This window comes from Ovis canadensis, chromosome 15 (genome assembly GCF_042477335.2).
Source record: "Ovis canadensis isolate MfBH-ARS-UI-01 breed Bighorn chromosome 15, ARS-UI_OviCan_v2, whole genome shotgun sequence".
NCBI lineage: Eukaryota > Metazoa > Chordata > Mammalia > Artiodactyla > Bovidae > Ovis > Ovis canadensis.
In genome coordinates, this window is record NC_091259.1 from 66,006,560 (window position 1) to 66,018,971 (window position 12,412).

The 12,412-nt window shown below is 38.6% G+C and overlaps 1 protein-coding gene across 5 annotated transcripts in view; it reads left to right on the top strand.

The window, feature by feature from the left end:
• Window positions 1-12,412, top strand: part of METTL15 (methyltransferase 15, mitochondrial 12S rRNA N4-cytidine) — a 248,559-nt gene that overhangs the window by 169,363 nt on the left and 66,784 nt on the right. For all 5 annotated transcript variants that reach the window (XM_069552954.1, XM_069552955.1, XM_069552958.1 and 2 more), the window contains one exon: window positions 11,907-12,098. In XM_069552954.1, the coding sequence (XP_069409055.1) occupies window positions 11,907-12,098 (192 nt within the window). The remainder of the gene's footprint in view (window positions 1-11,906; window positions 12,099-12,412) is intronic.

Below are 12,412 nucleotides of genomic sequence, written 5' to 3' on the forward strand. Positions count from 1 at the left end.
CTTTATTGCCACCTTTTTTGTTATTTTTTGTTATCTTGTTATCTGTCTGGTCTCTCTATCTGCTCATTTGTTATACATTATTTTACAATATTTTTAAGATTACCCTAGAGACCACAACATGCATAATTGCTTTATGAATGTCTAATATAAATTAGTACTTTAGCCTCTTTCTAGACATTGGAATTTCAAGGATTTATAACATATAACTACATAGTGTCTTTTGTGCCACTGTTGTCTATTTTAACTTTACATATACACATTGAACCTATAAGAAATTATTTTTATGTAATCATTATTCATCTGGATTTACCCATATATTTACACATTTTACTGCTCTTTCTTCCATCATGATTTGCCTTCTTTGAGAACATATTCCTCCTACTTGAAGAAAACCATTTTGTAGTGGTCTTTTTGTATGGGTCTCTTATTGGTGAGGCTTTCCTGGTGGCTCAGAGATTAAAGTGTTTGCCTGCAATGTGGGAGACCTAGGTTCGATCCCTGGAGGAGGAAATGGCAACCCACCCCAGTATTCTTGCCTGGAGAATCCCATGGAGGAGGAGCCTGGTGGGCTACAGTCCACGGTGTCACAAACAGTCAGACATGACTGAACAACTTAACTCCCTATTGGTGAATATCTCAAAATATCTTTGTATTTTCAGTTTTTCAGGCAATTTGTCAGTTATTTTTGTCTTCTGGGTTTATTTTGGTTCTGACTGTTACTCCTATGAATCTAATGTATTTTTTTTTTCCTGTCTGATGCTCTTAATATTTAGTTTCCTTTTGTCTTCACAGATTTTACTGTTATGATCCCAGAATGTTTTATATTTGTATCCTCTTTGAAGTTTATTGTTATTTTTGAATATATAGCCTTCAAATGTTGACTCATTTTTTAAAGCTCTTGGCTACTATATCTTTAAATACTGCTTTTATTTGATTTTCTGTCTCCTCTCCTTTGGAATTCCAGTTATACATATGTTAGATCTCCTTACCATGTTACATGTCTCTTATGCTTTGTTCTGTATTTTCAAATTATTTACTGTGCTTGAAGTCTTACTACTTTCTACTAAACTATCCTCCATGTCACTAATCCTTTCTTGAGCTATTTCTAAGCTGCTCCTAAACTTACCTATTGAATTTTTAATTTCAATTATTATATTTTCCTGTTTTCCATTTTGATATAATTTCCATCTTGCTATTTTCTGTAGAGTCATTTTAAGGCTGATATTACCTAATTTGTCCTCTGTGTCTCATGAACATGTTAGTCAATATTTTAAAGCCCATTCCAGTAATTCTATTCTGTATCCTGTTTATCTATTTCTGCTATCTATTGCTTAGGGTGGGCTTATCTAGTTATTTTTTATTTGATTCCACATGTTGTTTTTAAGAGGGCTTCCCAGGTGGCACTAGTGGTTAAAAAAAAAAAGAAAAAAAAAAAAAAAAACCGCCTGTCAATGCAGGAGATGCAAGAGATGCAGGTTCAATCCCTGGGTCTGGAAGATCCCCTGGAGGAGGAAATGGCAACACACTCCAGGCTGCTTTTAAGAAGTCTTGGAGTTATTCTGAAAGCCTGAAAGATAGTTTCCTCCAGATGCCTACTATTGCTTCTATCAGGCAGTTCATCTAAGAACATAACACCCTAGTGCAACATGAATTGAACTGATTGGAAATTGGATTTCTGTATTTGTGTGATATATTTTTGGTCTACTCTTCCACTAGTTTTAGCCCTTTTGTGTCCCAACTGAAACTCCGGGACTATGATCTGGTCACATCCATTAAATGGATTCTAAATTCAGTCTTTGTCCCTCATCCTATGAGGATACTCAGAGTTCTCAGTTTCTTAGTCTCTCAGCTTCCACTTGCAAACAAACAAAGGCTTTGATGGGGGAAACCACTCCAGTGTTGGGTTCACTTGTTTACACTTCCCTTTTCTCTCCTCAAATCTCAGCTATGTTCATAGCTCTCTGATCCCTTCAAACAACTACTTTTAATTAGTTTATTCAGCTTTTCTAGGGATTTTTCTTTGGGATGATTGGTCTGATCAAGCTGAACTGCTGTAGACAGATATATAAGTCATTGAATATACTGATTTTGATTATTCCCTGGAACATATGCTCTGTAGTCATTGGAACATTATATTTTATTTATTTGTATTACAAGTATCTAAATCAGTGCCTGACCTTTATTAGCTTCCCAGTAAGTATTCATTTGTTATTTGTTCTTGTAGCTGAGTATTGGATAGTCTAATTTCTTTCCAGTGGTGATGTACAGATGTGAGAGTTGGACTGTGAAGAAAGCTGAGCGCCAAAGAATTGATGCTTTTGAACTGTGATGTTGAAGACTCTTGAGAGTCCCTTGGACTGCAAGGAGATCCAACCAGTCCATTCTAAAGAATATCAGTCTTGGGTGTTCATTGGAAGGACTGATGCTAAAGCTGAAGCTCCAGTACTTTGGCCACCTCATGCGAAGAGCTGACTCATTGGAAAAGACTCTGATGGTGGGAGGGATTGGGAGCAGGAGGAGAAGGGGACGACCGAGGATGAGATGGCTGGATGGCATCACCGACTCGATTGACATGAGTTTGAGCGAACTCCGGGAATTGGTGATGGACAGGGAGGCCCGGTGACCTGCAGTTCATGGGGTCGCAAAGAGAAGGGCATGACTGAGTGACTGAACTGAGCTGTGTCTGGAATTCACAGTAGCCTTCCAACTATCTGTTTTATGTTAGCAAGTGGAAAAGTAATCCAGCCTCCTATACTGTTATTCCAGAACAGATGAATATTATTCTATTGAATATATTTTGAAAGGGTTACATAAAGATAGAAATATAATTATATTTCATCGTTTCTAAAATGTGCTTTCTTTAAGTCAGTATATGAGTTGTGAATGACCAGATCAATTTTTATCAAGTATTTCCTGAAGGGAAAGACAATAGTCAGTAAAGATAATGCTGTCAAAAATTTTGAGCAGATTACATGGAACAAAATAATGTCTTTTCATTCCATCTCTACAGAGTATAGAAATATTCTTTGAGGAAGAGTATCTTTTAATAGTACTTAAAAAGTGATTGCAGTTAATATCAGAATCAAAATATCTTGGACTCTTATGTGGTATGGTAAGCATTAACATATCAAAAAGTGAACGGTTCTCAAACTATAACAGGAGCATGGTGAAATGGAAGAAGAAATACAGCCCAGTAGCAGCACATAACGGAGAAGGCAATGGCATCCCACTCCAGTACTCTTGCCTGGAGAATCCCATGGATGGAGGAGCCTGGTGGGCTGCAGTTCAAGGGGTCGCGAAGGGTTGAACATGACTGAGCAACTTCACTTTCACTTTTCACTTTCATGCATTGGAGAAGGAAATGGCAACCCACTCCAGTGTCCTTGCCTGGAGAATCCCAGGGACGGGGAACCCTGGTGGGCTGCCGTCTATGGGGTCGCAGAGAGTCAGACGTGACTGAAGTGACTTAGTAGCAGCAGCAGCAGCACATAAGAGACTGGAGAAGAATTCTTTATAGTCAGTATGGCCCTGGATTTGGTGTGCTTGGAGCAAATCCTTGCCATTGCTGCCAGCTTTCAATTGGCAGCACAGTGACCAAATCATGAAGAGAATCTCTAAGGGAAGAAGAACAGCCTGGGGCAGAAGGAGAGGTAGCATTTCTTGAGGGCCTCCCTTTGCATAGGCCCCTTATTGGGTGTTCTCATATACACTGGTTAACATACACTTCACAAAAGCTTTGTGAGTTTGGAATTGCTCTGTTGTCTAAATGGTACAAGTGAAGAATCTGAGTTGTAAAGGAATAAATGATTAAAAAGTTAATGATCTGATTCAGTCTGACTCCAGAACTTACTGAGATACTTCTACCATATCAGGCTGCTTCAACAGGGAGAACCTTAAAACACCACAAGATGCATGGAACTAAGACTGAGGGATATTAAATAACTTGTCCAATACCACAGGGTTAATAAGTTTCATAAGCCCATTACACAATAAGTATCAGAACTAAGATTTAAATGTTAAGTTTTATGATGCAGTTTCCCCTCTGTACTCTCTACTGTTGTTTTAAGAAATAAACCATCTCCACAGTGATTTATATACACTTGTATATATGCTTTCTATATTGTGTGCTCTTGTTCATTTGTATGTTCCTATATCCAGTACCTTGTAGATAATCCTTATTCAGCAAGTATTTGTTGAGTACTGAATCGGTTGACCTATAGCTATGAAGAGATGGCAAACATTAAAAATAACTAAAGCATTTTAATTAAAAAAAAATCAGACAAACTAGGCAGATTTATGGGCCGTGACAAGGTTAAAATGGTGAAGAATTTGAGATCTGAAATAGCGCTAAATAGAAGCTTGAGAGGTTACAGTGTGGTGGTGAAGAACATGAGCCAGACTGGACTGAGTTTACACTCTAATTCCACCATTTACTAGCTATATGCCTTGGGTCACTGGCTTCATTCTCTCCTCCTGTTTCTTCATCTGTAAAGTGTGTGTTATCATGCACCTAGCTCATAGGGTTATCATAAAGATGAAATGATTTAATAAGTATAAAGCAGTTAGCCCAGGGTCTAGTACATGGAAAGCATTCCACAAATGTTTGCTCTTACCATTGCCCAAATAGGAACTATACTTTTATCCACTGGTTTAGCTCCCTCCAACTTCCTTGCTTGAGGGTTGCCTAATGAAGTGATTAAAGCAGCCAAGGGCCCTGCTCTTTGCCTACAGACCAATAAAATTTAATGACTGGAAAACAAGTAGCACACTGGGATTTCATGGGTTAATACTGATACTAATGTTAGAAGGGCTTGGCTCTACCGTAATCAAACCATCACCACCACCCCCCAAAAAAGCAGGTTGTGTTTTACTCTTCTTATCTTATTATGGAAGTTATCACCTGGATATGCCCGGGAAATGCACACACAAAATGAATGATTAAAGTATATGATGAAGTGAACCCTGAAATGAACTTTAAGTATCTTCTTCAGAAATGTGTGTTTCCTTCCGTTCTTTACATTGTTCTGCTTGTGAGTCTGCTCCATATGAACAGAGTTCTCTGCATATTCCTCTGCTAGCTCACTGTACTCTCAGATTTCACCACAGGGCTTCTGATAACGGACTGATGATGGCCCAAGTATGCAGCATAGGTGACTTAACATTAAGTTGCCTTTGTTGCTGATCCTGACTTGATGCCTCAGTTTTAGTGACTGAGTCAGTTCTAATAAATTACATTGCTAAGTATTCTTTCAAGCCTGAATCTCTTTCCATATCCATGTCTAAGATCTCAGTTCCTTCATTGGTAAATGATTTGTTCTAGGAAAAATCTAGGTCCACTTTTATAATGTGTGGGGTAATCTATCCTTGGCTTCCCAGGTGGCTCAGTGGTAAACAATCTGCCTGACAACAGGAGATGCAAGTTTGATCCCTGGGTCGGGAAGATCCCCTGGAGATGGAAATGACAACCCACTCCATTATTCTTGCCTGGGAAATCCCGTGGACAGAGAAGCCTGGCAAGCTATAGTCTATGGGGTCACAAAAGAGCTGGGCACAACTTAGCTACTAAGCAACAACACAACAGATCTATCCTTAACTCCTATCATTAGACTATGTAATTAGAGGAATGATGAGGTTCCATGTTCAATTCTAAATCAAATACAGAATGTGTAGTAGCTACTCTTAAATCACCAGCCTCAGTATGTACTAGAGTCCTTTATAATAAGACAGACCCAGAGTTGTAATCTAAGTACAGATGACTTGCCAGTCAAGATTGCCAATATTTATCATAGTCAAAGCCTCAAAAATGGCTTCCAGCAACCAGGGTATTATTGACACACTATTGCTAAGTGCCTTTATTTTCTTGGGGTTGGACTGTAGAATCATTCTCATGTAACATGTGCTTTGAGTTACAAGCAACACTGTATTTACATCCTAGGGATCCTAAAGTAATGACAAATGATGACAATGATTTAAACAAATTCTGTATTTGTAGTTATGGCTAAATGTACTGGTTTTGCTCTGCTTTTGTGAATATTGTGATCCTCTCTGGCCAGTTCACATTTTGTTGTTGCTTGTAATATAACACTTGTAAAATACATATGCAGAAATACTAAGAATCCAAAATTTGAATAGAAGAAGAGGGAGGAAGGGAAGGAAGAGAAAGGACCTGAGGAAGTGGGGGAGGGAGAAAGGAAAGAAAAAAGTGAGCATGGAATTGTTTATCCAGGAAAATTAACCTCATTATTGTTGCATATGTGAAATAATGCCCCAGGGTCTGAAGTTAAGATTACGTTTTCGACAGTTGGTTGGTAAACTTTTAGATGATTTCTTCACTCTGAGAATAATCCAACTCTAGAAACATAATTGATTGAGCATCAGAAAACTCTGCCTTAAACACATGACTTCCTTTGTGGTGTTGCCTCATGGTACATTATCTCCCCACATGATATTTTTATACTTGTATATGATTATGGTGAGAATTATATTTTTCTTACTTACTCTTTGTCAAGCCTAAAATTATCATAATGTTAGTGCTAAACACTTATGTTTGAGGGCATCCAAGAATGCAAACATCTCCTATAAGATGTTATTTTTTAAAAAATATATATATTAGCTTTAAGTAGGCTAGGGCTATACTTTAGTCTACTTTGCCAACAAAGGTCTGTATACTCAAAGCTATGGTTTTTCCAGTAGTCATGTTTGGATGTGAGAGTTGGACCATAAAGAAGGCTGAGCACTGAAAAATTGATACTTTTGAACTGTGGTGTTAGAGAAGACTCTTGAGAGTCCCTTGGACTGCAAGGAGATCAAACCAGTCAATCCTAAAGAAATCAATCCTGGATATTCATTGGAAGGACTGATCCTGAAGCTGAAGTTCCAATAGTTTGGCCACCTGATACAAAGAACTGACTCATTTGAAAAGACCCCAATGCTGGGAAAGTTCGAAGGCAGGAAAAAAAAGGGGATGACAGAGGATGAGATGATTGGATGGCATCACTGACTCAATGGACCTGAGTTTGAGCAAGCTCTGGGAAATGGTGAAGGACAGGGAAGCCTGACGTGCTGCAGTCATGGGGTTGCAGAGTCAGACATGACTGAGCAACCAAACAACAGGGCTCTAATGCCTAAGGAATTAAGACTTGGCAGTAGTGATTTGTTTGAGGCTTTTGCTGCAGTGTGAAGAAGATGCCTGTAGTTCAGGATAATAACTTGATCCTGGTTGTAGAAAATAGTAGGTTAGAAATTGTACTAGATCTATAATAATTAACAAAACAAAATCACACAGTACAATATGGAGGAAACAGACTTAGTAGTCACGTACAACAGTTTTAGATAGTATAAGTCAACAGTGTGAAACCAATTCTAAAGTCATTTTGATCTTGAGCTGTGTTAATATCATAACTAGAACAAAAGAGGCAAGAATTTATTTCATGCTGATCATTATGGAGTTCAGATTGAGGGACATGGTCAACTGGGACACGTTTAGAAATGAGTAGCTAGCATGGTCAGAGAAGGCGATGGCACCCCACTCCAGTACTCTTGCCTGGAAAATCCCATGGACGGAGGAGCCTGGTAGGCTGCAGTCCATGGGGTCGCTAAGAGTCAGACATGACTGAGCAACTTCACTTTCCCTTTTCACTTTCATGCATTGGAGAAGGAAATGGCAATCCACTCCAGTGTTCTTGCCTGGAGAATCCCAGGGACAGGGGAGCCTGGTGGGCTACCGTCTATGGGGTCGCACAGAGTCGGACACTACTGAAGCAACTTAGCAGCAGCAGCATCTAGCATGGTAAAAGACTTTTTGTATGGAAAATAGCAGAAGACACGAGGTGTATGATGTAGAGAAATGAGCACCTGAGGAGCATGATAGCTATGATGTTTTCCATTGCAAGTAAAAGAAAAATCAAACTGGTTTTAAATAACAAAAGTAATTTATGAGCTAACTCGAAAGTTCAGAGACAAGTTGGATTTTAGGTGAGGTCAGTCTAATGGCCTGTTTAATCTTTCTCTCTGCTTTGTAGAGTTTTGCCAAATTGGCTTCAACCCTCTCTATATCTTGAGTCAAGATATCTGCTGTCAATGATCAGGGCTATGTGCTTTTTCATATTAAGTGAGAGTCTGAAAAAAAAACATTTTTCTTCCCATAGCTCATTGGAAGAAAAGAATTTTCTTCCCTCAAATCCCTGGGAAATATCTCTTGTACCTTACTGGCCAGAGTTGTGACACTTGCCAATCTTAGAATAAATTATAGGGCCATAGGGTCAAGTGTGCCAATTAGCTTATCAGGAGAAATAAACCAGTTGGAGATACACACACACACACACACACACACACACACACGTCTCAAGGAATTGACTGGCATTATGGGAAAATGGTAGGGTAGGCCAACAGACTAGAAACTCTGATGAGAGATAATACTATAGTCTTGTGACTAAATTTCTTTTTCCTCTGGAAACCTCATTTTTTGCTCTCAAGGATTTTCGTCTGATTGGATGATGCGTATCTATATTACAGAAAGTAATATCCTTTATTCTGTCCATGGGATTTCCCAGGTAAGAATATTGGAGTGGGCTGCCATGCCCTCCTCCAGAGGATCTTTCAGACCCAGGGATTGAACATCAGCTTCTCCTGCATTGGAGGCAGATTCTTTACCACTGAGCCACCAAGGAAGCCCATCCTTTACTTAGATGGAACTGATTTTAATGGTAGCCACATCTAAAGAAACCTGTACAGTGTTTTATTAAATCATCAGGTACTTTTGCCAAACCAACTTGACATATAAACCAGCATCAATATGATCAGTCTCTCCCAAAATACACGGGACCTCAAAAAAAATTTTGAGGTCCTGTTGGAACAGAGTCTTCCCTAGTGGCTCAGATGGTAAGCATCTATCTGCCTGCAGTGCAGGAGACCCAGGTTCGATCCCTGGGTTGGAAAGATTCCTTGAAGAAAAGAATGGCAAACCACTGCAGGATTCTTGTCTGGAGAATTCCATGGACAGGAGTTTGGAGGGCCACAGTCCATGGGGTTGCAAAGAGTCGAACATGACTGAGAGGCTCACACTTTCATTTTCTGTAACAGAGAGACTGGAAACTCAGAGGCAGCCAACAAATATCACTGCAATAGCTAACAATAGATGTGTAAGAGGCTGCCATGGTTTTTAATTGTTTTCCATGGGCTGATACCTGGGACAAAAGTTATAGAAATAGTGAGGCAGCAGCTGTCAACTTAACTAAAAAACAACTGACCAAAACAAAACAACAAACAGTAGTGAGTTTTTATTGCTGGGAATGTTCAAACACAGGCTAAGTGACCGTGATGTAAGCCATAAAGTTTAAACCAAGAATACACCCAGATATATTCTTGACATCTGGGGCAAACTGGAAGAACTGTGAATAGCCTAACCCCAAGTTCCCTACCCCACTGTGCTTCCACTGAGAAGGCTCCTAACCAAACAACACTCCTTATCAAAGGGATCAGGCATAATACCTGCTTATCCCCGATTAGCAGGTTTCGGTTCCCTTCCAGCCCATGGGATTATTCACACAAGCCAACACATTCATTTGTGGGCATGTGGCACTCCACTCTCTTGATACTATAACATCTGCTTCCCAAAGCCGCTGCCAGTCCACTCTGTTCCAGAATGTAGCACCTGTGTAGCTGCATTTGGTGTCCCCCTCCCCTGAGCTGTGAATGGATGTGATTAACAAGCTGTCAATCTCATCTGTCCACTGTTGAGTGTCGAGTGTTTGCTTGACCATTTTCATAATCTTAGAATGGAAATCCCTTCCTCACCAATGGGATGAATGAAAAATGATTAAATGAGTCTCCTCCCTACTCTGCCCCCCAGCAGTGATGGTGGAAAGGGAAAAGATTGAAACATCAGTTAAATAATTGGAATAAGTGATTTGTGAGTAGCTGTCCGATCCCAAGATTCTACTATTTCTGTTTTCGATGCTAGTATTAGCATTACTTTTATATTTTCCAAATACAGAAGTAGCAGTTTGTTTGTCTCTCTTCTCTTAGCACCCATTGGGTTGTTTTGCAAATTATTTATACATCTTTTCGTGTCAACTGAAAGCTCAGACAGCCATGCCTTATTAGTCTTTGTATACCTCAGAATAGCATAATGTTTGACACATAGCAGATATTCAGTGAATATTTGGTGAGTGAATTTGAAAATCATTTTCTCCATTGAAATTTGAGAAAAATATTGCCAATGAGCTGTGAAATTCTCCTTAAACAACATCACATATAAGTAAATCTAATAAATATGAATTCCCAACACTGTTGAATTCCACACTTACTCCACACACCTGTAGATGGAAGAATGAGGTCTTGGGAGTGTTGACCTTTTTTTTTTGCCCTTCTCTTTCCCCTTCCAAAATGCGTGCCAGTTGCCCTTGGGCTTCTGAAGAACCCTGAAGGCAGCATCTCACTTTGTGTAGGAAGGAGAATTAATATAGTTGTAAGGTGATCCCAGCTCCTTGCCTGTCTGTTGATTCTGAATGTTCCATTCACTTCAAAATCCCTGCTGAGAGCTAAAACATAATTTCTGCAAGAAGGCATTTATTTTAGCCATAGTTTCAGTCTTCAAGTGTGCAGCTGCATAGCTCCTCTATCCTGAATTATGTGAAGAATATGGAGAAAGTTAAAATGGTTGTCTTGAAGATGTTTGACCTTTTTTCTTTTTTATTACATACTATATTTAAATTTATTTACTAGGATAAATTTATTTTTCCAGCTTTATTGAGATAGTAATTATATAGCGACACATAACACAGTATATAGTTTAGAGTGTCCAGCACAATGATTTGATTTACATATATTATGAAATGATTTCCACGTTGTGTAGCTAACACCCATCATCTCATAAATACAAGAGAAATACACATAAATACAACTTTCATAAATACTACACATAAATAAGTATTAACTATCATCATCATGTTGTCCATTACATCCCTAGTACTTATTTATCCATAAGTTTGTACCTTTTGACCACCTTCCCATTTCCTCACCCACCACCTCTAGAAACCACAAGTCTGCTCTCTGTTTTTTACGAGCATAGTTCCCCTTCACCCTGCCCCCCCTCAAGATTTCACATATAAATGAGATCATAGAGTGTTTGTCTTTCTCTGACTTTGCATAATGCTGCAATCCATCTTGTCACAAATGGCAAGATTTTCTTTTTTATGGCTGAAGAATAATATATGTATACATATATATGTGTAGATTTATAAATACATACATATGTATCTCAAGTTTTCTATCCACTCTCCCTTTGATGGACACTTAGGATGTTTTAATGTCTTGACTATTGTAAATAATACCGTGATGAATATGAAGGTGTGCTGATATCAGTCCAACATAGTGTTTTTATTTCTTTTGGATATATTCCCAGAAATGGAATTGCTAGATAATATGGTAGTTCTATTTTTAATCTTTCGAGGAACCTACATACTGTTTTCCATAGTCCCTGTACCAGTTTCCACTTCCATAAACACTGCACAAGGGTTTGTTCCTTTGATGGAATGGCATATGTTTCCCAGCCCATAGGTTTAAGAACCTTTTTTTTCTTTTTTTTTACGAAAAAAATAAAAGGACTGGTCTGACAAGGGAATTTTTCTAATTCATTAACTTCTATATCTTCACACAGGTGTAAATAAATTGTGTTCATTAGCAGGAATAAATTTATGTTAACCCACCTCTGATGTTGAAACCAAAGATACAATTTCCTTATCCAAATGTCTTTATATAGTGCAGAGCATGTGACTGGCAGTTAGTAAATATATATTGGTTTAATAAGCTAATAATAGAGTGTGCACCTTTTCATTGATCCTGGGCCTTAAGAAAGACTTTAATATAACAGAAGTGTTTTTTCCATCTCCTGGTCTTATTCCCAGTAAACAGATCCGAGCCATCCTAGGCCAGTTCAGCCAGGCAGAAGCCTTACTAATGAAAGCTGGAGTACAGCCAGGGACTTTGGATGGAGTTCTTTTGGATCTTGGGTGTTCCTCCATGCAACTTGATACCCCTGAAAGAGGTTTTTCCCTTCGGAAGGATGGCCCCTTGGACATGAGAATGGATGGTGACAGGTGAGTATTGATAAAGCATTTTTCTCCTCACAGTAAAAAATCAATTTCTCAAAAAACATTCTGAATTTAATTTCCTTTTAAGACTGTAGAATTCCCATTACACGCCCACACCTAACACCATCCATACATAATAAATCAGTTTTGTTTGCTACTCATTATAGTCTTCAGTCTTTCACTAGATTTGGGATTCTAAAAGAAAAATCATTGCTGTCTTTAGACAAAATAGTGAAGAGGATAACTTTTGTATTGATTTTCTTTTTTACAGATACAATATGATCTTTTAGGCTTCTAATATTGATAAATCTGATTTAGAA